Consider the following 26,704-nt stretch of genomic DNA (forward strand, 5'->3'; position numbering starts at 1 on the left):
TAATATGATTTCCATACCTTAAACTTTTGATTTTTTAACTCCTGAAAACCTGCCTGCATGTCTTTTGCTAAGATCTTCATTCATCTTATCTGACATACATTGAGGGCATAGGCTGGCACAGTCAGTACTATCTATCACTGACTAAAAAAACAAGATGGTCAGCAAACTGTCCAGCTGATTTGGGCTTTTCAACCTAAATAGCATGTGCTCATTCAGAAACAGCTGACTGGAAAACATCTCATCAGGTATTAATGCCCTCAAACTTGTATTCTTCTCTTTTAGGGAAGTACTTCACTCTTCACCAGTGTTTCTTTGTGAAATCTCCATATCCCTTTACTGGCATTTCTTTCTAAATGACAGCAATTTTCTTCTTTTTGATATTCCCGAAGTTCTAGCTGTCAAATTCAGATTCTAAAAAACAAACAAACAAACAAAATATGCTGAATCCAGCTAAGTCAGTCCAGAACAATTTCATAATTTTCCAGTTTATTTTTGAATCCAATTAACATCTGAAGTCTAAAGAAATCAAAGATAACATAAACTACAGGCAGCACAGATGCCATGAATGCAATGAATTTGGGTATCCTTTCTAATGGAGAAGGTATAAAAAATCCTTTCCCCGAATCACAGAACTGTAGGGGTTGGAAGGGACCTCCAGAGATCATCAAGTCCAACCCCCTTGCAAAGTAGGGCCTCTACAGCAGGCTGCACAGGTAAGCATCCAGGTAGATCTTGAATATCTCCAGAGAAGGACATTCCACAGCCTCCCTGGGCAGCCTGTTCCAGTGCTCTGTCACCCTCACTATGAAGAAGTTCCTTCGCATATTGTGTGGAACTTCCTACGCTCCAGTTTATGGCCATTTCCCCTTATTCTGTCCCCACAGACTGCTGAAAAGAGGTTGGCCATGTCTCTGACTCCCACACTTAAGATATTAATAAACATTAATAAGGTCCCCTCTCAGTCTTCTTTTCTTAAGGCTGAACAGACCCAGGTCACCCAGCCTTTCCTCACAGAAGAGATGCTCCAGGCGCTTTATTGTCTTTGTGGTCCTCCACTGGACTCTCTCCAGGAGATCTCTGTCTTTTCTGTACCACGGAGCCCAGAACTGGACACGGTACTCCAGGTGAGGCCTTACCAAGGCAGGGTATAGGGGAAAGATAACCTCCCTTGACCTGCCGGCCACATTCCTTTTAATGCACTCCAGAATCACACTGGCCTTCTTGGCCACCAGAGCACATTGCTGGCTCATTGCCAACCTGTCATCCATGAGGACCCCCAGATCTTTCTCTGCAGAGCTCCTCTCCAGCAGGTCATGTCCCAGCTTGTACTGATACTTCCAGTTATTCCTTCCCAGGTGCTTTTGTTAAACCACATCTGGTTTCTTGCTGCCCAGTTCTCCAGTCTGTCCAGGTCTTGCTGAATGGCAGTACAGCATTCTGGTGTGTCAGCCACTCTCCCAGCTTTGTATCATGGATGTACTTATTGAGGGTGGATGCTATCCCCTCATCAAAGTTGTCGATGAAGATACTGAACAAGTCTGGAGCCAGCACCGACCCCTGGGAAACACCACTAGTCACAGTTCTTCAAACAGACACTGTGCCACTGATTACAACCCTCTGAACTCAGTCATTCAGCCGGCTCTCAACCCACCTCACCGTCCACTCATCTATCCCACAATTTCTGAGCTTTGTTATCAGGATGTCATGGGAGACAGTATCAAAAGCCTTGCTGAAGTCAAGGTAGACGACATCCACTGCTCTCTCCCCCATATACCCAGCTGGTGATGCCATCATAGAAAGCTGTGAGGTTGGTCAAGCACGATTTGTCCTTGGTATATTGTTCATTTTCTCACAATTACTTTTTCAGCTCTCATTTGGAGATATGAACCTTGTCCTGTGCAAGGAGACTGCCTGTCTCTCTGTGAAAGGGTGTGTTAAAACAGAAACAGATAAGAAACCCACAGTATATAAACATTAGGAGAACAGCTTTTTATAACAAGAAAGCAGCACCACTGATAAAGTGGTTAAGACAGTAAAGTACCTGAAGAATAACAGTCACAAAAAAAGAAGTAACCAAAGAGCAAAACCTTTTCCCTGTCCTACAGGATCTCTATGGCTTCCATGAATACAGAGGGCTTCTGTGGCACACAGAGGGAAGAAAAGAAGAAAAATAGAACTGTTCAAAATGAAAACAATTTTACTATATAAAAGAACGTATTTCTGAAATAAACACAGAAATGGTATTATTACCTTTTCTGTCCTATCCTCCATCACACATTCTATTTTTTCCCTTCCGTTTCTAACCAATAGTTTAAAGAGACATTCAGGAACATCTGAGAACAGAACAGTAACAAGAATTAACTACCTGTGGAAAGAAAGGGAGTGCAGATATGTATTAGATGAAAATATATTAGATACATTCCATAAATATACAAATACATAAAAAAGACAGAAATACTAAGGGCACACAGATGAAAGAAATGTAATGCCAGTCATTGCCTTATTCTCCTGTATGCTTTTAAGCATAACAGTATAGCTCACATGGAGCAACACTCTGAGGGACTGCTCTGTCCCCTTCCCAAGGAAGGCTAGACACAGACATGCAGCACTGTTCAGCAGGGTTCTGGGTGCCAACATCTATCTTGGGAAGCCTTACTGGATTAGGGCTGTAAAGAGACAAATTATGGCTGCAGATGAATCCTCAACTGCTGAGAGCTCTCTCTTGCTTTGTGGTGTGCTGATTAGCTGTCAGCTCCACACTCCAAATGTGAACTCAATGAAATCTCCATAAAATTCCTCTCCTTTTCAACATTAGCAGAATTGCTAATTGCATTTATAAAAGATAACAGAAACTTAAAAAAAAAAAAAGAAAAAAAAAGTGTTATCTGCAGTCCCAGAATAATCTCCCAAGCATTTCTTCTACTACCAGTCTCCTCTACCTGCAAATATACCAACACAGGTAAGAATTCAGAGCCAGGCAGTGCCTCCTGCATCATAGCAATGTCCATGAACGTGTCAAGAGCCATGTGTGGCATTTCAAAGTGTTATGAGAACTGCCTATGTTAATGATGAAGAATAGACTTGTATGGTAATGTTTCAACAGAATTCCAAGTTACAACAACTGAAGTAACTTTAACACAGATTTGCCATTTATAGGTAGATATCATAGGAAATACAATTAAGCACATAAAACATTTTAGAGGTTTACTAAAGATGGAGAGACACATCAGAACTGAAGACCCTTTTCTTTTGTGGGTGAAGCTCACAGAAACGACTTCTTATTTTACAAATTCATACTATCTACTCAGTCAACAAAAACAAACAAAAAATGCCAAGTGTAGGTTATATCTGGTGCAAAGCCTATGTCATTACAATTTCCCCATGGCTCTGAGGAGGAGGCAGGTGGATGAAGAAAAAAAATCATGGTAAAAGAGAGAAATATGTTGAGAAATAGAACACTAGACATAAGCCTTGAAAAAGTGTATTTCTTAACAATATGATGCTTCTCTGCCTCATGATGGATATGCTTTGATTTCTAGACATAACTAAACTCAAAGCCAGTAGAAAATGCTAACATTTATTTTTCACTGACTTACAGTATGTATTCTATATGATTTTTTCTCTACTTCAAGCCACTATGTCACGTATTCTCATGTATAGAATTGCCCTGACAGTGTACCAGTTGAATGTAGTTAACTATATTCAGAAAAGCTGATAGTTTCAATTCCAGCTGACAGACTTTACATTCAATTAAATAATCCTAATTTCATCTATCTAAAGTTTGTAAAATTGCATCAGTCTAAAACCTGGTAAGTAGAATGGCTGTGCACATCTTGGATTTCTAAAAGTCCATGCCCTTAGCTGAGCTGTGACCTAGTGATCCACTCCAGATGTCCAGACAAATGATCCATTGCTTTTCAACAAACACAAAGAGTGGAAACAAGATCAGCTCAAAGGCCAGAAATCAGTTGCTAAAGATAGTACAGGAGTTAGGTAATTAGATATTTTGCAAGATTGATGAGCTACTGGTTGGCCTTTATGCTGCTGAACTCATCTATGTTAGAATTTTGCCTTGTGCAATTTTCATTGTGTTATGCTTTTGCCATGTTGACTATTTTGCAGACTTTTACTATACAAAAACAAGATACATGTGAAAATTAAATGCACTATAAAGCCCTAGACAGTAAATTATCTTTTGTCAGGAGTGAATGTATGTATGCTTGGAAATAATCTAAGATTTGCTCAAATCTGTAACAATCACATTAACTTGACTTTTCCAAAAAGCAACAATGGTGGGTTTTTTGTTTTTTTTTTCAAGTTCATAGTTTAATGGGCAAGATGCCTGAGTAGAATGCACTTCCGCTTTATATTTACTCAGTTCCATCGCTTGAATAGTTTTATGCTTTTTGTTATATGCTGCCATTCATAAAATCACCTAACTATGAATGGAAACCCAGCTGTAGCCACAAAAACACTGCATCTTGTTGATTACTTTCATTGGTTTTAGTAGAATTTAGGCAATTGTTTGAAATGCATAGAGATTAGGTAGGCACTTAAGAGTATTTTCCTTAATGAATCTACAATGACTCATGTAGTGAACAGTTCACGAACTGAAATGTAAACAGAAGACTGAATCACAGCTATATCACTCCGTATTTGTTTGGCAATATATATATTTGACCAGCAGAAAAAGAGTTGGAAAACACCGTACAGGTTTTATTTCATATATAAGATTACAACAATGAATTCTAAGAAATCTAAAATTTATTGCTTCATTTTCAGTAATGATCAGTTTATAAGAGTATCACTAGAAATATTTTTGAAGGTTTTTGTATCTATTTTAGCTCATGTTTCTGTAAGGAAAATAACTGATGGTGAAGATAAGGTATAAATCAGACCAGTTTGGAATGTTAAAATAGTGTGGCATTACAGAATGAATTTAGAGAACTTACATTGTATTACTTTTAATTAAATTAACAAATTACAGAATATGGGAGAACAGATTGAGAAGAGAATATATTACTTAGTGGCAGAAGAGATCAGTTGTGGACAGTAAAGGCATGATTACTGTAGCTAGATTCAACTTGTAAAATCCTTTTCATAATTCCATTCTATTTTTGAAGATAACAGCTTTCATGCATGCAAGAATTTTGCTTTCAAAAGAATAGCAAGATTTGCTTACATTAACCATTCAATAAAAAAAATGTGCATTGCATTCGTTAGACTTTAGCTGACTTTAAGCGTTAGAGAAGTTACAGACACAGTGCTTACCTATTGTCTGGAGCTGCCCTGGGTTAAATCCGACTTTGTACTTTTTGATTGAGCTGGGCAGATACATTCAGAACACAAGAAATTCTGATGACCCAAATGAGGTGCCCATCTCTTTTTCCTGTTTTGGTTTTTTTTTTTTTTTTTTTTTTTTTTTGCCAACCTCAGTGGCACTGTGAAGTGATTAATTCATCCAGAAGACTGAATCAAGATCTATCTAAATGCCATTCATGGGTAATGCAAACTTCATCTGCAGCTGTGTACATCCACAGAGCATTCTAAGTGCTGAATTTCTTTTTTGAGGGGCAATGGGAGGGACACAAGGATACAGCAGAAGAAAGCAGAGGATAAAACTGAAGCAGCTCGATGGAAATGCAGTTTTAAATTCCCCAGAGTTCACCATGTGCCCTAACAGCCTGTGCATGGCAATAATCTAGCTAAAAACCTAGCAACCTTATAAGTAAATGCCCAAACTAATTCCTGAACTGGCTCACCAGGAAGCTGCTGGAACGCAGAGTGCACACACTAGGGTGTGGGTGGGACTCATGATCTGAGAGAAGGACAAAACCCTGGCAGCCTGGATTTGGATCAGCTCAGCAAGAACCACACCTTTAAAAGCCTGATGCCAGTGTAAGTTGTGACAAGTGGAGTATCTGACACTAAATCAAAGAAGACACAATAGATTCCCACACCTACTGTCTTTCTCGCTTTGATGCCTGTGACTAGAGGGAAATTTTAGTTCTCTCTTTTTACTCACAAAAGCCTTCTCAGTCATGGATATGAGGGGAACAAACAATTTTTTAAAAAAGTTGAATTGAAAGATTTAGTCTGTTCATGCACAAGTTGTATGTGCTTTAGAAATGGCAATATTAGACTTCAGAAGTCCTTTAACTATTATGTCTCATATATAGAGAAAAAATGTTCTGCCATAAAGAGTTCATATCTATCTAACTGATGACTCCTTGATGAGATGGCTTAGTTCTCTAAGCCAGGCACCAAAAGGTGTGTTTTATTGTTCTGCCTGACAACTAATATGTTATAAAGTTCATGTAATGCTTGTCTTGCTATAAAATTTTGATAACGCTCACACTAGCCAATCATTTGTGGAATTTAATGGTTCATACCATTCATAATCTTTGCAGGACCTTGCCGACATTTGTAAAAACACACTACTGTAATATACCATAATTTGTATAAATAAATGAATCTAGTACTACATTTAATTTTTAAGACTTCTACAGCATTCTACAGAACAGCAAACTGACAACTTCATCTAACAGGCACAGCAAAAAAGGGAATGATTGTGAAGGAGGGATGTTTAATGTGAAGAATATGTCCTGCAATTGTCTCTGCTAATTTAAGGGAAGGAGGTTGGAATGAGAACTCCTTTCATACCATTAAGATCAAATCTGCTGGATGCTCCACTTGCTGAGTGGCTGCTATAAACAGCGTCCTATCCTGTGTATTCAAATAAGATGTATTAGTAGGAATACACATAACTACTTATCTGGGGAAAACAAAAAGAAATTCTGGTACATTGCTGTTCTATTCTGCCTTCCATCTAAAGAAAATATCTCCATCTGATTCTGAGAGCTTATCCAGCACACTGGTATTTCAGTGTCCCTTATAAAATAAAACAGCATTCCTCCAATATGTTTGTTTCTAAAAAGGCAACCACAGCTTCATTTGGTGAGGGAAGCAGTTTTGCATATATGTGAGATATGCATTGAGAATGCTTCACGCAAAGTTCCTCAGCAAATGTAGGCAAAGCAACATCTAGCTTCCAGATCTCAATCTTGTTTCAGAAGATGATGGCACAAACTTGCTCAGGCTGTGCAGAAGTCTAGACACCCTAGTAACAACACTTCTGTGTTGCAACTGGAGAAGCCGACACACTCCTGAAGCCAGGCATCAGTTCAGTAAGATGCTACGGAAGTTTGGGATGTTGACAGCTGGGTTTTTTTGTTTGTTTGTTTTGTTTTTTTTTGTTTGTTTTTTGTTTTTTTTTTTGTGTGTGTGTGCTTTAATTCTCGTTTGGATTGAGACTCTACATTCATAACCATTTAAACACTTTTAAAAAAATTAAACAATCATATTAAAATACAGGTATGATAGTTGCCATATGAATCCTTACATATATTTGCATAATATGTGATTGTTCATTATACAAATGCTCTTATTTCCATACACTGAAGGAACTACTTCAGATGGGCTTCACAATTTCCCCCTTTCTTTGTCACAGGCAGGGATTTCTTGTACAAAATTCCTGCTTGTTTACTTCACAGAACTTGCCTGATCATGAGCTTCTTTAGCAAAACAAAACAAATGAAAAACACATAGCAGTACTAATTATCTTTACCAGCTATTCTTCTTCCTCAGATCAGTCCCACGCTTTTAGTCACTGTACATAATGTGACAAGGGAAGAAGATGCAGAACTATTTATTAATAATAGCAATCACTGAAGAACTTATTCACTTCCTCCCTGCAGGTTTGGGCAGGTTCTCTAACAATCTTGTTGTAGTTATTTCACTGTGATGGTGATGGTAAAGATATGCTTTAACAAGATTTGCGAGGAAAATTATGAATTTATGGGGAGGAAAAAGCATGCTTTCAGGTAAGCAAACGCAAACCTGCTCAAACCACAGGAGAGACTCTTTTGTCTGCAGTCATGGAGACATTTAAATGACTGATTCTCTTCACAGAGAACCACAAAACCGAGAGTCCGGTGCTTAAATCACATCCATTTGTTTGATATGCATATCACAATGTCTTCTGTAAATGACAGAGCAGTGAGCTCTGTTATGAATTTTTACATAGTCAGGCAGAAAAACTGGAATCCTTTGCATTAGTTTCCTGAGATCCTTTCCAAAGGTTTCCCAAAAAGGAAAAAAATGAAAAGAAAAATGAAAGAAAGTAGGTTTGTAGCTTATCACCCACAGAATCACTGTCTGGAAAGCGTGGCTCTGTGTGTAGCAAACATATGTATGAGAAAGGAAACATGGAGGAACACAATTAACACCTGGAACTTCAAACTCCTTGACAGTTGTGAACTTTGTCTCCCCAAGCTCCTGAACTTAAAAAGGAATATAAGCAACTGAAGGCTTTGCGCAATGGAAATGGAAGAAAAAGAAAAAAAAAAGGTTATCACTCAAAACCACAAGTGTTGAGAGAAAAATAAAATTAAATTAAACCACTGTTGTTTTTTTTTTTTTTAATTTTTACTCTCTGTTAGTAAGGTATTCACTATATTTGGAAAAAAATCATCTGTAACATCTGGTAGTTCTAGGAAAAAAATATAATAGTTAATGCCTTGTGTGAGCACCTACAAGATAACGGAATGGAAACATAAGATATGAAACTCAACTTTATTCTAGAAGAAACTGACTGAAGGCATCCACCACACGTGAGAGAAAACTAAAAAAGTACTGTGAAAACTGAAATGAGTACTGTGCATTACCTATGAGTAAGATTATTCGAGAAATACCTGTTAGCAAAAGTTCACATATTAAGTTGAAATAGTGGCAAAAGCGACAGACAAAAGAACAGGGCAGCAGACCTTCTTACAAAGTGCAGACAAATTGGGCAAGAAACTAAGCTTAGTATCTGCTACTGTTACCCAGTGGCAGCTCTGCTTCCACCTGTAATTCATGAAGCTATGAGTTTTGATTCTCAGTCTCTTTTAATTTAGAAAGAATGGCATTTTATTTCCCTGAAATATTATACTGCTCTGCAGCTGCAAGATAAATTCTAAGTAGGTTATACAGAGGTGGTAAAGCACAGTAATAATATGTTGACATTCAATATAAACATTGCAATTAGATTGCTACAACTACAGCTAGCAAATGCTTTGGATACCAGGCTAGCAAAGCAGTAAGCACAAGACTGTTTCGTCATAAGAAAATGGACATTGAATTAAGGAGCTAACACTGTTTACAGACCTCACTGAATTGCAGCCTTTTTGAATGGGTCTCACCATATAAGCTATGTGACAACCCACAAACCATTAAAGTACAGAAGGAGATTTTAAAAGAAATTTAAAAATCTTGAATGCAAGAAATTTAATCACTAAAGTTCATATCATAAACAGGAACATGACTTGAAATATACCTTCTATATGGTATTTTCTGTCCTCTTTAATGTCTGAGCAGTGAATGATTTCCCTGTTTTCAGGACAAAATTGGTTTCAGGAAGATCATCTTGGGCAGACTGAACTTAGGGTAGTCTTTATTTTTTCTACGAAGTTATATTTGTATGCACATTCTGATTTCTTCAGCATATGAATGTTTATTTTTCAAGCTTTTATCTTAAACAAGATGTTTCCATTCTTGTTAAGAGAGGCTTGTTGGCTTGTTCAACTTTTGACCAAACTAAATTTACAATCCACCAGAATCTTTCACAGAATCATAGAATATCCCAAGTTAGGAGGGATCCATAAGGGTCATCAAGCCCAATTTCTGAAATACATCTATCCTACCTTTGAAATATTACATTCAAGCCATAATTCACGCTAATTTTTTGTACACAAAACTTACGATACATAATGCAAAATGAAATTAAATAAAATAGTAAATAGAACAGTAACACATTTCAAAAAGCGCAGTAAGGAAATCTGAAATGTTATAGCAAAAATTATGTCATCCTCCTTGACTAATGATTCATTTCACAGGCTGGCAGGAAGCAGGGATGATCTAGCATTTTTCCAAATTAGTCATAACCCCCACGTCAACAAGCCAAAAGATAAAAATAGATAATACATGCTGTGAGCATCACAACAATGAACAAGACCACAGAGATCTTTTAAAATTCAAGAGACAGATACATAAGTTTGTAATTTGAATCATAGAATAGAATCAAACAATTGCTTAAGTTGGAGGGCCCTTAAAGACCATCTAGTTCTGACTACACTGCCATGAGCAGGTTTGCCAGCCACCTCGTGTCAGCACCTCAACACCCTGTGTGTAAAAAACTTCTTCCTAACACCTAACCTAAATACCCCCCTTTTAAGTTCAAAGCCATTCCCCCTCGTCCTATTAGACCGTGTAAAAATCCGTCCCCTCCTGACTGCAAGCTCCCTTCAAGTAATGCAAGGCCACAATAAGGTCTCCCTGGAGCCTTCCCTTCTCCAATAATAGCAATTTCCATTCCGATACTCATTTTTGTATGCACACATACTTATTTCTCATTATCATCGAATGCTCTCCACACCAAAGTCAGTAGACCATGCATTTGCATGCAATACAAAGGAAATGCGAAATGCCACTTCCGTAACCTTACACTCAGCCTTACACACACTCCACTCATTGGAGTGAGCGCTAGAAGCTGTAACTAGCGTAGAACTGGGCCAGAACAAGGCATGGAAAAAATTAGGAATTCCTCCCCCGTTTTGACATGACCTCTTCCCAGTGACTTGGCTCACACACCAATTTTCCCTGGCTTTCAGTACAATCATCAACAGCTCCTCGTCCAGAGCAACTCAGTGCTGCATGAGGGGCCTTTCCAGCCAGCTCAGTGTGGATATACCCCACCATCTCATCGTGGGCTGCAGCGGGGAACTCTGAGGCTGTCTGCAGCCAGTCATCTACCCATTTGAAAACAGAGGCTACAATCACGCCTAGCCTTCTGACATGCTTGGGTGGGGAGTGCTTGAGGTTCTCCGGCGCGCTCGGGACTGGCAAAGCCTTCCCGGAGCCGACAGCTCGAAGGCAGGTGGGCCAGGAAACCGTCCTGCCACCGACAGCGGCCACCGCCGCTCCTCTCAAACTTTGCGAGAGAACGAGGAGAGAGGACGGCAGCTCTGAGGGGGCTCGCGGGACCTCTCGGGGCGGCGGCAGCACCGCTCTAATCGGGAGAGACCGAGCGCAGAGCGCCGGAGTTCCGCGACACCCAGCAGGGCGGCGCCTCCCCGGAGCCGCGCCCGCGGCGAGGGCCGAGCTCCGCGCTCCCGCCGAGCGCCGGGGCCGCGCCTGCCCCCGCCCCGCCACCCTCTGCGGGCCCGTGCCGCAGCGGCGGCGGGCAGACCCCGCCCCTCCGCCCGGCGTGTCGCGCGGCGCGGCTCGGCACGGCGCGGCACAGCACGGCGTAGCCAGGCTCGGCCCGCCCGGGCTCTCCCTCGCCATTGTCTGCCTGCGCGGCTGTTCCTGCTGCGGGCGGCGGGCGCGCGCGGCGGCTCGTGATGCTGAAGGGCTCCGCGTCCCCTCCGAGGCAGCGGCAGCGGGCGCGGGCTCGAGCTCCGGGGCGCAGCCACCCCGCCGCCTGCTGAAAACTGAAACTTTGCGTCCCCGCCGCTCCTTCTCGTCCGCCTCCGCCCCGCCGCCCTCCATGCGCTGAGCGGCCCCATGGACGCCTTCAGCGCCGCCAAGGCCAAAATGGGGGCGAAGAGCGGCGGCGAGGCGGCGGCGGCGGCGGGGTTGGCCGCTCCTCAGCCCGCCGCCACGGCCCCCAGCCCCGCCGGCCCCGGCTCGCCCTCGGCGCCCGAGCCCGCCGCCTACAAGCTGGAGGACCTGGAGACGCTGGCCACCGTGGGTGAGTACGGGGGCGGCGGGAGCGGGGAGGAACAAAGAGCCGCCCAGGTGCTCCCGGCGGGCGCGGCCTCCGCTCCGTCCCCTTCCCGTTGTCGCCGCGCTCCCCCTTTCTGCCCGCAGCCGTGCGCTCGGCGCTCGGAGGCGGCGCGGCGGGAGTTTGGGCCGTTAACGGGCGACAGGTGCCGCCGGGGCAGCCCCCTCCTCGCACGCACACACGCGTCCGCGGCGGGCGTTGTGCCGCCCGGCGTTGTGGTACGGGCAGCGCGGGCGCGTTGGGCGCGAGGTGCGATTCGGCTCTGCAGCCGAGCAGCGCTACGCCCGGCTCGCCTGTGCGCGGGCAGCGCGGCCGCCCTCCGGTACGGAGCTGCTTCGGCTGGCTTAGCTGCATGTGGGTGCATCGTGATAGAAATTCATCATTTAAATGCAGTCGTAGGACCGGTGAGAGATCAAACAAGTTAGCTGACTGCGTTTAAGTGTATTTCAAAGCCCCAGCGTTCTGCTGGCCTGAATGCTGATGCGGAGGTGTTTTGCCCTAGAGCTGAATGTTGGTGAAAGGCACTGTTACATCCCACATCTGCCACACTCACAAAGGCTCCTGTGATCAGCAGCGCTGAGGTGTAAATGCGCACACTTGGTAACCTGACACATCCACCATCAGTGGTGATGTGTTGGTATCAGTGTAACATCTGCCTGCTGTGCTGGTTTTGTGCGTGCTTTGAACACCTAAGGTTCAACGGTACAGAAGTTGGACGTTTTTCGTTAGAGATCTCTGGAGGGATTTTGGATAGATCTATTCAGGCAACTGCTGCAGATATAAGCAACTTTAACTCCAGCTCTCTTCAGTCAGTGAAGCGGATTGAAATCCTTTCTTAGTGCAATTCGTGGTTTGAAAAGGTCTTTAAAAATGGAGTTGAAAAGGCCTGGGAGTGTGGTGATTGGTGAAGACAACATTACCTTCTCTTGAAGTATGTTGTTTTATGAGATAATATTTCGACGTTGAAATGTCAACAGGCGTTTTATTGAGACGTTAATTGAGATTCCTCAGAGTCTGCCAGAAAGGTTTGTGATGCTGTCCCTCCGCCAGGAGTGGTTCGTCTCGTTTGTTACATCACGGCCGGTTGCTGGGGATACAGTTGTCATCACCAAAGATTTTGACTTCATGTGGAGCACAGTCTGTGGGAAAAGACTGATTCTTAAAAAATGCAATAGTCATCAAAATGTTGCTGAGGCCAATGAAGAAATTTACATTGGCTGCTCCAAAAGTAATGCCTCCTATTTGTTTCCAAGGAAGCTGCAACAGACATGAAGAGCACAAAAACACTGTTTAATAGAGCAAATTCTCAGCTACAAAACACTATTTTTTAACACGGTCACACCTTTAGCTATGAATTTCTGCCAGCAATGAGCAAGAGCCTGCATACTGATCTCATAAAAATCTGCACCAGCAGCGGTAACCTACTGTCGTCCCTGCTGAAATGCACCACCCATTGCCTCACTGTGCTTGCATCCACTGTTCAGTCTCCATAAACATTCAGCAAGCATTGAGGAATGTCAGTGGGTGCCATTTTTTCCACATGGAGAAATCCAGTTCCACACCTTTGCTTCGCATGCACTTCCATGTGAGATGCCATTTGGACAGGCTGCCCCTCTGCTGCCATCTGTTGTGCGACAGCAAGATGTAACAGGATCTTGTTAGGAAGGTTCAACCTCTGCTCCCCTAGCTTCAATATCCACCTCTGATGTTGTGTGCCTGCATAATAAAATAAGAGGCATTACTTTCAGAGCATAGAAATAATCCTGATGATGGTTTTGAATGTTATAACTTGTTAAGGTGTTCTTTAAAGTGCTCCTTAGAGTTTAAGAAAGAGGAAAGTTTATTCCAGTAAAGAGAAACTGCTTGATGTAAAGTTGCAGAAGGAAAAAAAAATGTAAAAAGGAGCAGGCAGCTACTTCTGATAACATTAGCAATACTGAAAGGATGCTCTCCCTACCTGCTCTCTTTTCTTTTTCTTTTATTTTTTCCCCCTCTTCATATTTTTGTAACTCTCTGTCTGAGTAGATGAGTATTTGCATCTCTTTTGGACTTTGGCATTTGTCGGTGGAGAAAAAGACAAAACGTAAGATGTGATGTCATATGTCACAGATGTACGCATAAGGTCTTACCTTAAAAAGGAGCTGAGCCTGTCTATTTTCAGTTGGTTTTGAAGTAGATTTAAGAGGTCTGTGTTCCTTGTTACAAGACTGTGAGAAGGGAAGGGACCTCGCTTCTGATCAGGAAGCAATTGGCAGCCTCAAAGTGATACTGAAAGTGAACACATCTGTACCAGCCTCCAAGTTGGCAGAGTTTGTAAACTTGAAGATGTGGTGTCCTCCTGAAATGGCTGTAGTGCTGCTGAGGTATGGGGTCAGCAGCTCTGTATGTGCCTGCTGACATGCTGCCCTGCATCCTGTAGCTCAACGTGCTACAAGCTATCAAAGGTGTACTGCAGCTTGAGAGACACATTTTTGCTTGGCTTAAAGTTTTGTTGTTGTTGTTTAATAAGTTAAACATAGTTTAGGTTTATATCACATGTACTGAGAGAGTGTATCTACTCTTTTTGTTCGTGGTTAACTTAGTATTACCCTATCCTCCTTTTATTTGATCTCCTTGTGGAAGTACAGGAGATGATTGTACTGTTATCAGTTTCATTACAGCAGCCCAGAGCCTTGTGTGCAGCTTGAGTGCTGTGAAAAGAGCAGCCACTGTCTTTTGACTGTGTGCTCGAAAGCTGTGTGTGCTCTGAGATATTTGGAGATAGCTATGGCATGAAAGGGGACACCCAGAAATTACAGGACGGGAAGTTCCAGTATCTTCCCTTTGAGGATCACTGTTGCTTGTAGATATACTCAGGGCTAGAAAGGCAGCCTTGGAAACTATCTGCAGGCAAGTGGTAGTCTGGAGGTAAGCTCTGTGCTCCTGCTGCTGTGTGTGAGTAGGATGTAAGCTAAATAAATTACGTTACTGTCAGTGAGAGTGTGGTCATCCTTGGGATTGGGCACCTCCTTTTGGAGGATGGAATAAAGTTCTTAATAAAAACAAATAGTGGTTGGAAGTGGTACTTGCTTTGAAGGCAACAGCTGCTGGCTTTAATATCCTCTGTAGACTGAAAGGATTAGTCTCTGCTAATGTGACTGACCACTGCAGTGCAAGCTAGCTTAGAACTGCTGCTCTCTGACTTCTGTTGGAAGTTAGGCCTGGTTTAGCAAAGAGCACCTTATGAGGGAAGAAAGAGAGCAAAAAGAGAGTAAGCATAGTTTTACTTGGTGATAAGTGGGGGACATTTGTCTCTCCCTAAACATCCCTGGGCTTTGATATTTGTAGGCTCTCTGATAAAACATATTGAGAGCAGAGAGTAGTGTATGGTTTTGGGGCACAACCCTGAGACTTGGTCTGTAAGGTAGTTGCAAATTTGGTGCAGGCACCAGGAGTGGAGTGCAGACTGGTTTCTGGCACTAAGAACAGGAAGAATATTTCTTTAAGGTTACTTCCTGAGAGGTTGAAGTTGTGGCTTTGAGTTTTTCAAGTACATGGTTGTTTTGTTGTTTGTTTTTTTGTTTTACTACCCATCTTATCTAAGAAGGTACATGCTCTGCCTTTGGAGCTAATGAAGGTGCCTTTTTTTCCACTTTTGTTTTTGAATTGATTTCCTTTTCAATGGAGATTAAGCCATGTGTGTTTGCTTAGTATGTTCAGAAACTGCTGCTCAGACTGGAATGAAATATTTGTGAATCAGTTGAGCTTAAATGATAGATACTCATCTGTGCCAAGGTAGTACTATGCTGCATAGAAGCAAAAATGTAGATGTCACAGCTACGTTTACTGAAACTTAACTGCTAAAAGTTCATGGCCCAGCCATGCCTAAGTTACCAGTTTCAAAACATTTGTAGGTCTGGTGAAAGAGACCGTGAACAGTAAGTGAATCATCCTTGGCTTTGCTGGGCTTTTAACAAGGGCACCCTTCCTGTTCCAGGTGCTGGTGTCTGCAGCTGGACACCTTACTCATACTCTGGAGATACTACATTTTTTAGCTATGTCATAATGAAGAAATAATATAGATAAACTAGAGTAATAGGTACAAGTGAAAGAGATTTAGAAGCTATTTCTTTACTTTTGGGTAAGCGGAAGCGAAGAAGAAATCTTATGTTCCCAAATTAAACGTAGGTTAGTGCAGGAGTAGCAGGCAGCTTTGGATAGAGGAGGGTGACAAACTTATTCTTGCCCTCTCTCCTGCGAAATAAGTTTCCTGCCCATTTTTTGAAGTGCAGTGAATTCCATAGCACACATTTTGAATGTAAATCAGGTTTTGTAAATCTATTAAATTGATTGAAATATTTTAATAATAATATCTTCATTTGAAAAGATTCTTTTAAACAGCTGTTCCCATGATGTGCTTTAAATGAAGCAAATGCAGAATAAAAAATTGGGCAAACCAGTATTGCAATTTTTCTGAGCATGGGAAAATTTTAAAAAGTACATGGGAAAAGTGAGAAGCAACGTATTTTTAAATACTTAATTTCAGTGAGTTCACAGACAAAATATGTTAGCCAAATCTATTTTAAATGACATTATACTATAGGGACAGTAGGTACAGAACTGCCGTCTAATGCTGTGAGAAGAACCTGGTTGTGTATAGGATGTTACAGGACTATTTTCCTTCTTTGTAGTCTAAATGAAAACTTCCACACGAGGATAAAGTTTTTCTTACATCTCTTCTGTTTCTGATTCAGCCTTGCTAAGCTTTAGTTTTGGTTTTGCTGCTGAGAGCAGCTGTTTTGAATACTATTCAGGGAGGTGTGAGAACATTTTTTTTCTGTTTTGTCACTTTTACTTGATATTGCAATGATAAAAAATAATCACCAATTTTACTTGGCAATGTCCTTAAATACCATGAGTTTTGAAAGAAAACAGTCTGAACGTTGTGACTGTAATGGTGACCTGAATTCACTGTTGCATTTGTACATCCTTGAGACTTTAGTCATCTAGCTAAATTACTTGGATTTTATTTTCACTCTTCTGTGGAATGTCTTGCTTCATTTTTCCCTTCCACAACATCATACTTGTCAAAAAATAAACCTTTAGTACCATTTTAGCTGATCTGGAGTGGGAATGACCAGGTGTGACTCAGCTTTCTTCTGTTGCTTGTTTGAGCACTGTGATAGTTACTGTGGAATCAGCAGCAACGAGTCCTTTTGCATAAGGTTGTTGTTCTTTTTTTAGTCTGGAAAAAATGGTTTAAAACAAGTACTGTCTTCTGTCTTTCAAAAAGGAAGGTCAGAAAAGAAAAAGTATATGGAAGAAGTCTGAGCATGTGAAATCTGAAAGTTCACATTTCTGTTTTTCTGCCTTTCGGTTTTAAAGTCAATGAGGAGGTAAATGGCTTACTTAGTATTTGCCTGTGACCTATTAGATCTACAGCTATGTTTTGATATGTAGTTAACTGCAGAAAGAAATTTGAGATTCTTTCTCTGATGTTGAGAACTTAGTACATTTTAGAATAGCCTTTGACTATCAGATATATTTGAAGATAAATAACCTACTGAGTCCTATAAGTAGCTCAGAGAGCCACAGAAGTGCCTGCTGTGATGCAAATCATCTGGAATCAAACTAGTTGTGATATTTCAGAAATATGCAAAACTCCCGTCCCACAGAATCATGAGCAACTAACACCACACCTTCTCCACAGAAAGTCTCTGCTTAAACAAAACTTACGATCCAAATGAAGATACTGTTGAAAAATAATACCATTGAAAGTGTTGTATATCAACCCAAGCTTGACAAGATAGAAAATGGGAACAGAAATAGAGATTCTGTTTATTTATTTACGTACTTAGATTTGAAATATGAACTTTGTTGGCAAAATGCTGCTTGATTCAGCTTTTCTATGCTTAGATTCCCGAGTTTGCCTGTCTGGGCTTTTTGTGGTGGACAGCAATAGTAACCATTTGGATATTCAAGAGATAAGTATCAAAAGTAAGAAAGGGGTGTTGGGGTTTATGTGCTGCTTCTGTTTGTTGTGAGGAGTGTAGACACGCAGACAAATTCACAGAATGAGTTTTCCTGAAGTGGGAGATAGGAGCTTCTTGTTTACCTTGCAAGGACTTGTCTGGGCATAAGCTGTACTTAACTAAATTAGTTTAGGTTAAACAGTACACCTCCCTTACTGTTGATACTTCCTAATGTAAAACATGTTTAGCATTAGCTAAGGAGTAGTTTAATACATTGCCTTGGTAAAGCATAATATATATCCTTCCATTCTGCAAAATTTTGGGTCAGTTTCAGCAACTTTGGCGAGTTGGTAAGTAAAATTTTGCTGGGTGCTGCATTTTGTGTGCATCTGGGATATTCTAGTGATACGGGATGGCATGTTTCTTTTAGAGCTCTTCTTCCACATAGAGACTGTAAATGTATGACTGCTGAGGAAATTTACCTGGACGACAGGTAAATTATGGAAGTAGTTAATGAAACAGTATATTGGAATGCGAGTGAAATGTTATAGGACAGAAAAATATTTTCAAAACATTTGGGTCATCCCATTGTTCTCTTTGGATTACTGTAGTCTTGCTTTGTTAATATTTGTAAGAGAAATGTTCAAATCTTTGCCTGTTGCATTGTATCTATCCAAAGTGAAACAATAAATGTAATATACTTGAAGGGTTTTAAATTAATTTCAGTTGTGATGGTAAGACTAAGCTGGCAAATTCAAGATTTCCTTCTGAAGTGGTTTCAGGGGATGATGCTTGAGAAGATGTTACTTCTGAAGCAGTGAATGCTCCCAGCCTCCTCCTAAAGCCTGAAAGGAGCGGGGTGTAAAATAGAAACAGGATTTCTGTGAGCAGTTTTGCCCAACACCCTATGGTAATCTCAAAAGATACAATTTCTGAGCCTAATACTGTTTTATCATTTTGGAAAGCTTCTTTAAACAGGAATGAAACGTCTTGTTCTACTCTGAAGAACACTCTGAATATGCTAAAATGGCAGTCTCATGGGGATTAACTTAAGCTTCTTTCTTGTTTTTATGCAGTTTAGGGGCCCCAGTCTTAGTGAACTCTGAATAATTTGTGTTTACAATTCAATTTAAGCAGTTTAACTATATCCACATAAATGCCTAAGCTCTTTCACTGAAAGGCAGAAGGATGGCTGAAGCAGGGGAAATATTGCTGGAGCCTGAAATCCTTACATGCTCATTTTATTCTGAATATGCTCTTCTGAACATACCTATATATGTACCATACTGTACATACAGTATACTATTAGAGTTCTCTTTTATAGACATACCTAGACTAGATTTTAACTGTTTGCCTCACTAGCAGTTCAACTATGCTAAACTGCTTGTGCTTTTTTGATAATAAAGTAAGCTTGCCTAAGTTTGAGCTTATTCTAAAGGATCATATTAAAATGCATATACTGCATTTTAGAGGTAGTTTGAAGATGTTTACAGAGTAGCTCTTCAAATGCATATGTAAATAAAGTCTAAGATTTGTTTTTGGTGAATTCTGACAGCTACCCCATCTAGTCTTCAGTTGTGGTGATCTGTGACATCTGTTCCTGAAGACATCCTGCTCAGTTGCTTGCTTTCTTCCCTTCCATCCCACCTGGGAGAATTTGATAGCCTGACTTTTAATTGATGAACACTAAGTTTTGTGTAAATTTGTTGTGATTTTTCTCTGGGGAATCAGTTGGTTTGCTTCAATATGCTTCACCTGAGGCAAATTGCTAAAAAAAAACGTTAAAAATAATGAAGGAAGTATTGTTTCTAGGTGACTCAACTATGAGATAGAACATATATATGTCTGTTATCAATAGCAACAAAATGTCACACTGGCCCCGGGGTTGACTATTGCTGTGATCATTGGAACTGATCTTTATGTTCTTCTTTGTGACCCTGTAATGCGTTGGAAAGCACAGCAGTGACAGCAGAGTAGAAGGATCCTGGGCTGCAGCAAGTGAGGATTTGCTCAGATGTAACATTTGTGGACACAAAGGAAAGAAACTGCTTACCTTCAGAAGGCCTCAAGTAAGCAGGGATCTCTAGCAAGATATCCTTGCCTCCACTGCCAACCCTTAAATGAGGTCTTAATTTGGATCTTGGCTCCACCCCTGCCAGTCACTCAGGCATTGCATGCACCTGAGCTCCCCTGGGCTGGCCCCGCTTTCACACCAGGTACTCAGTTAATGGTTCAATCCATGACTTGTGTTTCCACTACAGACCCCCACTTTATTGTTCTGTTGGGGAACAGGAAAGTCCAACTACATCTCTGAGCTAATTTAAATACTTTGTGAAGTATCCAGTTTTCTAATCTTTAGACTCTACTTATTGTCAACAGTTCATTTAACATGAAAATAAAAGAAGATAGGTTATATGGTTTTATTTGGTTCACAATGTGTGTTGTAGCCATTACACCAACAGGTTGCAGGGTCTAAATGTAAAAATTGTATGTAGAACCTTCTTTGCACTTTGTGTCTTTTCTGGATATTCAGTGTGAAGGTCACCTGTAGCTTTCTTTATCAGCTTATGAAACTTGTAAATATATGTGCATATATAGTTAAATTTATATAAAATTATGAAACAAGCTCTATAATCCTGTAGGTTGATGTAGAAAGAATAAGGGAAAGTCTTCTGCTTGTTTTTTATGAGTGTAGTTACATAGGACTTCCTAATTGGTTATCTGTTAACATTTTGTAATTCTTTATTTATACAAAGCATTAACACAGTATCTGCAGCATGCGGTTGTGCTTACTTAATGTATTTTTAACTTTCTTCAAGGCTGGATTCTGATCTGATTTTTCTTAAAGGTCACATTAACTTCATTAACTTCATTCAACTCTACTATGCAGCTTGCAAGAGTTCAGGAGGTATAATCTATGTATTCATTGGGCTACTTTGGAAAGGCAACCTTAGGTAGAAGAGCTGTGTCGCTTAAGTTGCAGCTTGTGATTTATACTTGTATTTGTTTTTCATGTGTACACCTCACATTGTCCTTTTTGTGCATTTAAGAAAGCACTAAAGCTATTAACGCAATATATTTTTATTTGGAAAATAAAACAGGGAAATGTGGTACTGCTAATTTATTTATTTATTATTTATTTTTTTACATGATACTGTCAAAGTAGGTAACACTTTGTTACAAAATCATCAGAAGTGCCCATTTTGAGTCCCCGCTATTGCAGTAATTGAGTTTTGGAGTAGTTGCAGGTTATGACATGCCTTCTTATACAGAGTTCTTGACATTTGCTTAAATGTTGTTCAGATTGTACATGGGACTGAGCAATCTGAAATATTTATGGTAATGACACAGCCATTACTAGAAAAGGTTCAGGGAGCTCCCTGGATTAAAGCAAAATATCTGGTTTGTGTTCCTTTTCATGTCTTTCATGTAGTACTCCAGTCAGTAAATTGAATGCTTCAGGATAGTTTAGGGAGATAGACTCTTCAAAAACAGGCTGAACTGGGTGTAAGATTTTTACCTTGCTAATCTACTAATTAGGACGAACTGTAATAGTTACATAGATGGCAGCTTTACAAATTAAGAGTTCTGGATTCTGTCTGTATTTATGTAAAACCTGTCAGTACTGCAATAGCAGACTCTAGCCACCTCCCCCAAAATTGATGACAGACTTCTAGCCTCAACCTCTTCCCTCTAGCTTGGTATTGGCTCCTTGTACCTCTTTGTGTGCAACAGATGATAGCCTGTACAGTTTTAATTGTGCAGAGCCTGCCAGAAATAACTTCAGAGTATGCATTTTAAAATTTAAGATTGTTTTCAGGAAGATTAGTGGGTAACTCCTTCTGTGTCCCTGGGGAACTTAACAAACAAGGAGGACAGCTGCTGGTCAGCTGGGATGCTTGTCATCTCTTTCATGAAAACGTGTCAGGTTGCATTTCAGCATCCTGAATTTGTGTTCTGATGCCTCTAAACTCTTCTTTGGTTTTTGTGAATTTCAAAGGCTTCTGAACAATTCTGCCATATATTGTCATACTCAGAAGTGGTGGATGTTACACTGAATCAACATTGCTCTTCCTTCCTTTTTTTTTTTTTTTTTGTTACCAGCATACTTTAAGCCACTTAAAATAAATTAGCATTAGCAACCGTAACTGAAAAATTTCCTCATTCCTGAATATCTTTTGAAATAATTGAATATAATCACATTGAAAATATTCTATAAGTTTTCTAGAATTGCAGCTAATTTCTGTTAGTTGTTTTTAAAAACTCCCTGCACATCTTCTAGCAATTTCACCATGAGTAGTAGTAATTCCTTCAATCTCTTTCTTGAATTTTTTCCTTGCTTACTGTTAGGTTTTGTTACTTCCTTGTTCAGAAATACAGCTGGAAAGAAGTGTGGTGAGGCTCACAAGAACCACAAGACAGAGCCATTAGAGGTAAAGCAAAGTAATTGGAATTGTAAAGAAGCTGAAAAAAGGAACAACACCAAGATTAATGCAAAATATTTTAAATGAAAAGAAAACATATTTCTTCCGGGGGGAAGAAAGTATTTAATTTTTTGAATGTCTGTTATATACATTCTGTCTTTCATCAGTGGAAGATTAGAAACAAATTGGGGCGTATCCAGTTCTGACGCATTAAAACCAATGAAAGCTTTCCCTTTTATATTTTAAGCACTCATAAAATAAACTTGGCAACCCTGTCCATGACAGGGTGTTGGAGCTCCATGATCTTGAAGGTCCCTTCCAGTGTAAGCTATTCTGTGATATTATTAAACTGTATCTTTGTTCTAAATGTCTAAGTGGAAAGAGTTCCTACAATTGTTTCAACTCTTGTTGTCTCTAATTCTTAAGGTAAAAGATTATTTTGTTGGAGGTGGCGATGACTGTTTTCAGTGCTGCTTACTTATTTGGTAGGTAGGCCTACAGTTTTCAGTGCTCCTGTAGCAGTCAGTTGTGATTTAGGAAGTGTGCAGCATTGCTGCTTGATTTGAGGTAATCCTGGGAAAACAGCGCTCTCAAAATATGTAATAAGACAGTTTGAGTGAACCTTTTGCATTTTGCGGAGTAGCAGTATTGCAGTGTCTGAAATCTGAAAGCTATTTTGAAATGGTGTCTTCCCTGCACCCCAAAATAGTGCAGCGTGATGTAATTTTGCAAGCAGGAGTTGAGCATGAGGTATACAAGTGGCTGGATCGTAATTCCATAAATGCTCAACTTGACTGACATCAATGTTCAATTGAGAAACAGGCTTTCAAAATCCTGTTTATCAAGTTTTTTTGTTTTTTTTTTAAATATTCTTTTAGTATGAAATGTATGTGAATTATACTGCATGTGATGTGACTTATTAGTGAATGCTTTATTTGTTGAGAAGAGACTGATTTATATGATAGTATTAAGTAGAGAAACAATATTGTGAAGTGGGAATCTAGGAAGCTGACTGGCTGTGCTTCTAATTAGCCAGTTCCTCATCAACTTTGTTTTTTTTTTTTCTGATGTCTTCAGGTAAACACATCCAGCTTTAAAGCAGGAACTGGCTGCACAGTCCTTGCTCTCAGAGTATGCTTGTTTCACCTTGCTTTTAAGAATTTCCTAGGACACATTCCTCGGTGATAAAGTCTGCTATATAAATTATTTTCTCTTTGAGTCTTGATCTTAAATATTTACTTGCAAGTAAAGTGCTTTGAAATCATACGTGTGGAGACAATGATTCATTCCTCTATATAATTTTAAATAACTATTTTAAAATTCATTGACTTTTTTTGCCTGGTTCTTATTTATATTTTAATAGAGGCCACTTAGTGGAAAGAGAACTACAACTACTGAAGTGGATGGATAGTTAGAGAAGGCTGGCAGGCAGAAAGTGTGTTGAATGCTTAGATGGAGCTATACTTCTGTTTGAGAATATTGTAGTGGTGAATTCATTAATATCCTGAAGTTGGACACTCCTACCTATAAGTGTTGCCAGTTTATAAAATACACTGAAAAACTTCTCCTTTATCTTCATGTTTTGGCATTTAAAGTGTTTGTAGGAGGGATAAATGTTTTTGCTTGCAGTAGATAATCTTAGGCTAGTTGCAGTTTCTAGCTTAATTGTTTTTCATTTTTGATAGAGACACTCTGAATGGTGTTGAGAACAAACACAACTGTTACCTGGCCTCCCTTGTTTCTTCAAAATACAGTGTTTGAAATAAATTAAACAATGATCTCAGTAATGGAGAAGGGAAAAAAGCATAGAGATGCTGGAACATTTGAGGAGGATGTCAGAAGAGCAGAGGTTTTTAAGAAACAACAATAAAAAAAAATTTTTTGTTTTCATTTGGAGATCCTTCTGTAGCATAGTTGCTTAGTTGTAGAAGCAAGTCAGATCCATTTCTGTGCAGACTTCTGAATAATTTATTATGCAAATAGTACATATCCAATTTTAAATAGCAAGTAACTTTTCAAACTTGACTAAAAATAACAGTATAGAGAAAATACGGACTCTTAAGCATTGATGGTACTTAGTAGGATTACCAGAGATACACAAACAAATGATAAAATTTAATTTTTATATCAAGAATGAAGATATTGGTAATTTGTGCAGCTTTCTTCTCAGCTTCAGAAGTACTTCATTTTGGATAGTGCCATGCTGGTTTTTCATCAGTGGTGCAGGAGGACGTCTTACTGTGAAATAATAATTTCTTCAGTCTCTGTCCTGTCTTTGAGACTGCTGGTTGTTCCACAGTATTGTGAAATAATGGTGACCATCCTGAGAATCTGCTCTACCAAGTAGTGCTATCATGCTCTTTATATTTGTTGTAGTTTCCGTGGAAAGAAATAGGAGGCATGCTTCCAGAGTGATCTGTGCAGAACTAGTGCTTGTGCACTATTTCTTTAAGTGTAATTCCTGAGTTATGAGTTATATTAAAAGGCTAATTTTTTAAAATGAAGAGCTGAAAATATATTTCTGTTGAGAAGTGTGCTATTGTCAACTATAATTGCAAATGAGTGTCTTAGTAAACACTGATGCTACAGTTCTTGAGAAGTAGTGTACAAGGGTCTGTCAAGTACTCTTGCACTGATAACTACAACTTGTGAATTTGATTAGCTGCAATTTAGTCTGTCCCATCAGAACAGTGTTGAATTTACTGTTTGCTTTCTCCACTGTAGACTATGATCCTCTTTTTAAATTTGTCAAGCGAGGTTGAAATAACTTATTACAAGTTTTTATGTAACAAGAGAATGAGAGTGAGAATTGAGAAGCAGACCTGGCAGTAAACAAAATAAATTAACCTGTGCTTGGATTAATGAGTGTATGTAAAAAAAAGTTAAGAATTAAAAAAATATATATATATGAAGAAGGTATTCATAAGAAAGCAGTGAGAAATAACTGAAAATCTAGAGGAAAATATTTTTATGTAAATACAAAAGCTATATTTCAAATATTGGACTGTTAATGAATGTTCTGATGACTGGAAAGTAAGAGCAAGGAAGAAGAGCTCTCTGTGCTGTCTAGCTGATAACTGTAACTGATAGAACAAGAAACTGTGTTTTTACTAATATGATTTATCTAATAATAGTCCTTCTATTACTACTATCAGATAATATAGTTGATATTCTTTATGATCAGGCAGAATATCTCAAGTTCCTGGAAATAACTTTTCATGGCCTGGGACAGAGACTGACTGGAACATCTCAAATGTTGATAATTGGTTTCCATGCAGTACTTTAAATGTTAGATTTTGTCAAGAGTGGAGATTTTTGAGAAAGGTGATGCTAATCAAGAACTGTTCACGTTTAAGTCTCAGCACTGCGACTTCATTCTTGTCTGCTTTTCTGATGTCTGTTACAGATAATGGAAAGGGGACTTTTGTTTGTTTTCCATTTGAGATATGGTTTAGATTAGCCAGTCTACTTAGGGTAGAGAGTTGTCCATGTGTATTGAGTCAATGTATTTTCCACACAGTTGTCATAAATTGCAGTTTTTAACATCTCAATTTATTATTTCTTTTTCCTTGTGTTTATATTGGTAATTTGCCACTGTATTGCTTTGTACTTAGTCACCAGCAGGTTACTGGCTAAATCCAGTCCACCATCAAGCTGAGATTCTGCAGCTTGAGGTGGTTCACTGCATGTCACTGAAAGATGTAAGGATGAAATTTCATCAGCCTAAACTCGCTGCATGTGAAAGGAATTAAATGGTCTTTTCTTCTCAGTGCACTGAAAAACTGCATTTGTTTGGCAGAACTCTGAAGTACTTCAGGTTTTATGTCCATTTGTCAATTTTAAGGAAGGATTTGTGTCAAGGTACGTGCTTCTGTAGGATTCCACTGGAGTGGGATTTTCTATTTCCGTTCTTTTGGATTTCTGTAAATTTTTGTTTATGGTGTTGATCAAAGTTTAAAATAAGAATATGAAGATGACTTATTCTCTTTCTTCTTCTTTTTTTTTTTTTTTCTTTAATGGAACTTGAATAGACAGGTAGTATTTAAGTATTTAAGAAAAGCCTATTTGTTCACAACATAGAAATCATAGACAAATTCAAACAAAACTGCAATTAGAAATTAGAAATTGCAGTTTTTAGAAAACTTGAGATCCGTATTATGAAGGATTATATGCAATTTAAAGAAGCAAGTACAGTGTTATTAGTAGGATTTAGTAGTGTTCTGTAATAGAGGTAAATGTGAAGATAGAATAGAGGTAAATGTGAAGATTATCACAGTACGCATATATATATTAAATATGGGACAGGTTGGTTGTTATATACATAGGTCACTCTAAAAGTAATGCCTTCTGTTTGTTTCTACAAAAGGTAGAAAGAATACAATAAAGCTGCTTTGGTAGAGCAAATTCTCAGCTGCAAAACACACTTTTTTGGCACAGGAGAAATGTTGTCTCCAAAATGGTGTCACCACTGTTACCTATGCATTTTTGTCGATGACGAGCAAGAG

At 39.5% G+C, this 26,704-nt stretch overlaps 1 protein-coding gene and 1 long non-coding RNA gene across 8 annotated transcripts in view; one reads left to right on the forward strand and one right to left on the reverse strand.

The window, feature by feature from the left end:
• LOC149920030 (uncharacterized) lies at positions 1–26,166 on the reverse strand. Of its 3 annotated transcripts, XR_016460307.1 has the most exons (4): positions 13,954–26,161; positions 12,745–13,540; positions 2,251–2,333; positions 1–411 (listed from the first exon to the last, which is right to left on the reverse strand). It is a non-coding gene; the product is annotated as an uncharacterized LOC149920030 (long non-coding RNA). The 3 variants fall into 3 exon arrangements; XR_016460305.1 differs by having other exon boundaries at positions 12,745–26,166; XR_016460306.1 differs by lacking the exon at positions 1–411 and adding an exon at positions 625–1,919 and having other exon boundaries at positions 12,745–26,166.
• The window catches only part of PRKX (protein kinase cAMP-dependent X-linked catalytic subunit), a 59,538-nt gene continuing 44,131 nt past the window's right edge, over positions 11,298–26,704 (forward strand). For 4 of the 5 annotated variants that reach the window (XR_016460295.1, XR_016460296.1, XM_031596130.2 and 1 more), the window contains exon 1: positions 11,298–11,791. Coding sequence is in view for 3 of the 5 variants with exons in the window: in XM_031596130.2 (XP_031451990.1) it covers positions 11,605–11,791 (187 nt within the window). In the remaining 2 variants the exon portion in view is untranslated. Of the gene's footprint in view, positions 11,792–12,162; positions 12,229–26,704 lie in introns of those variants that run through there. The other variant, XM_090126094.1, reaches the window with a different exon arrangement.

This window comes from Phasianus colchicus, chromosome 1 (genome assembly GCF_987193195.1).
Source record: "Phasianus colchicus chromosome 1, bPhaCol1.hap1.1, whole genome shotgun sequence".
NCBI classification, from domain to species: domain Eukaryota; kingdom Metazoa; phylum Chordata; class Aves; order Galliformes; family Phasianidae; genus Phasianus; species Phasianus colchicus.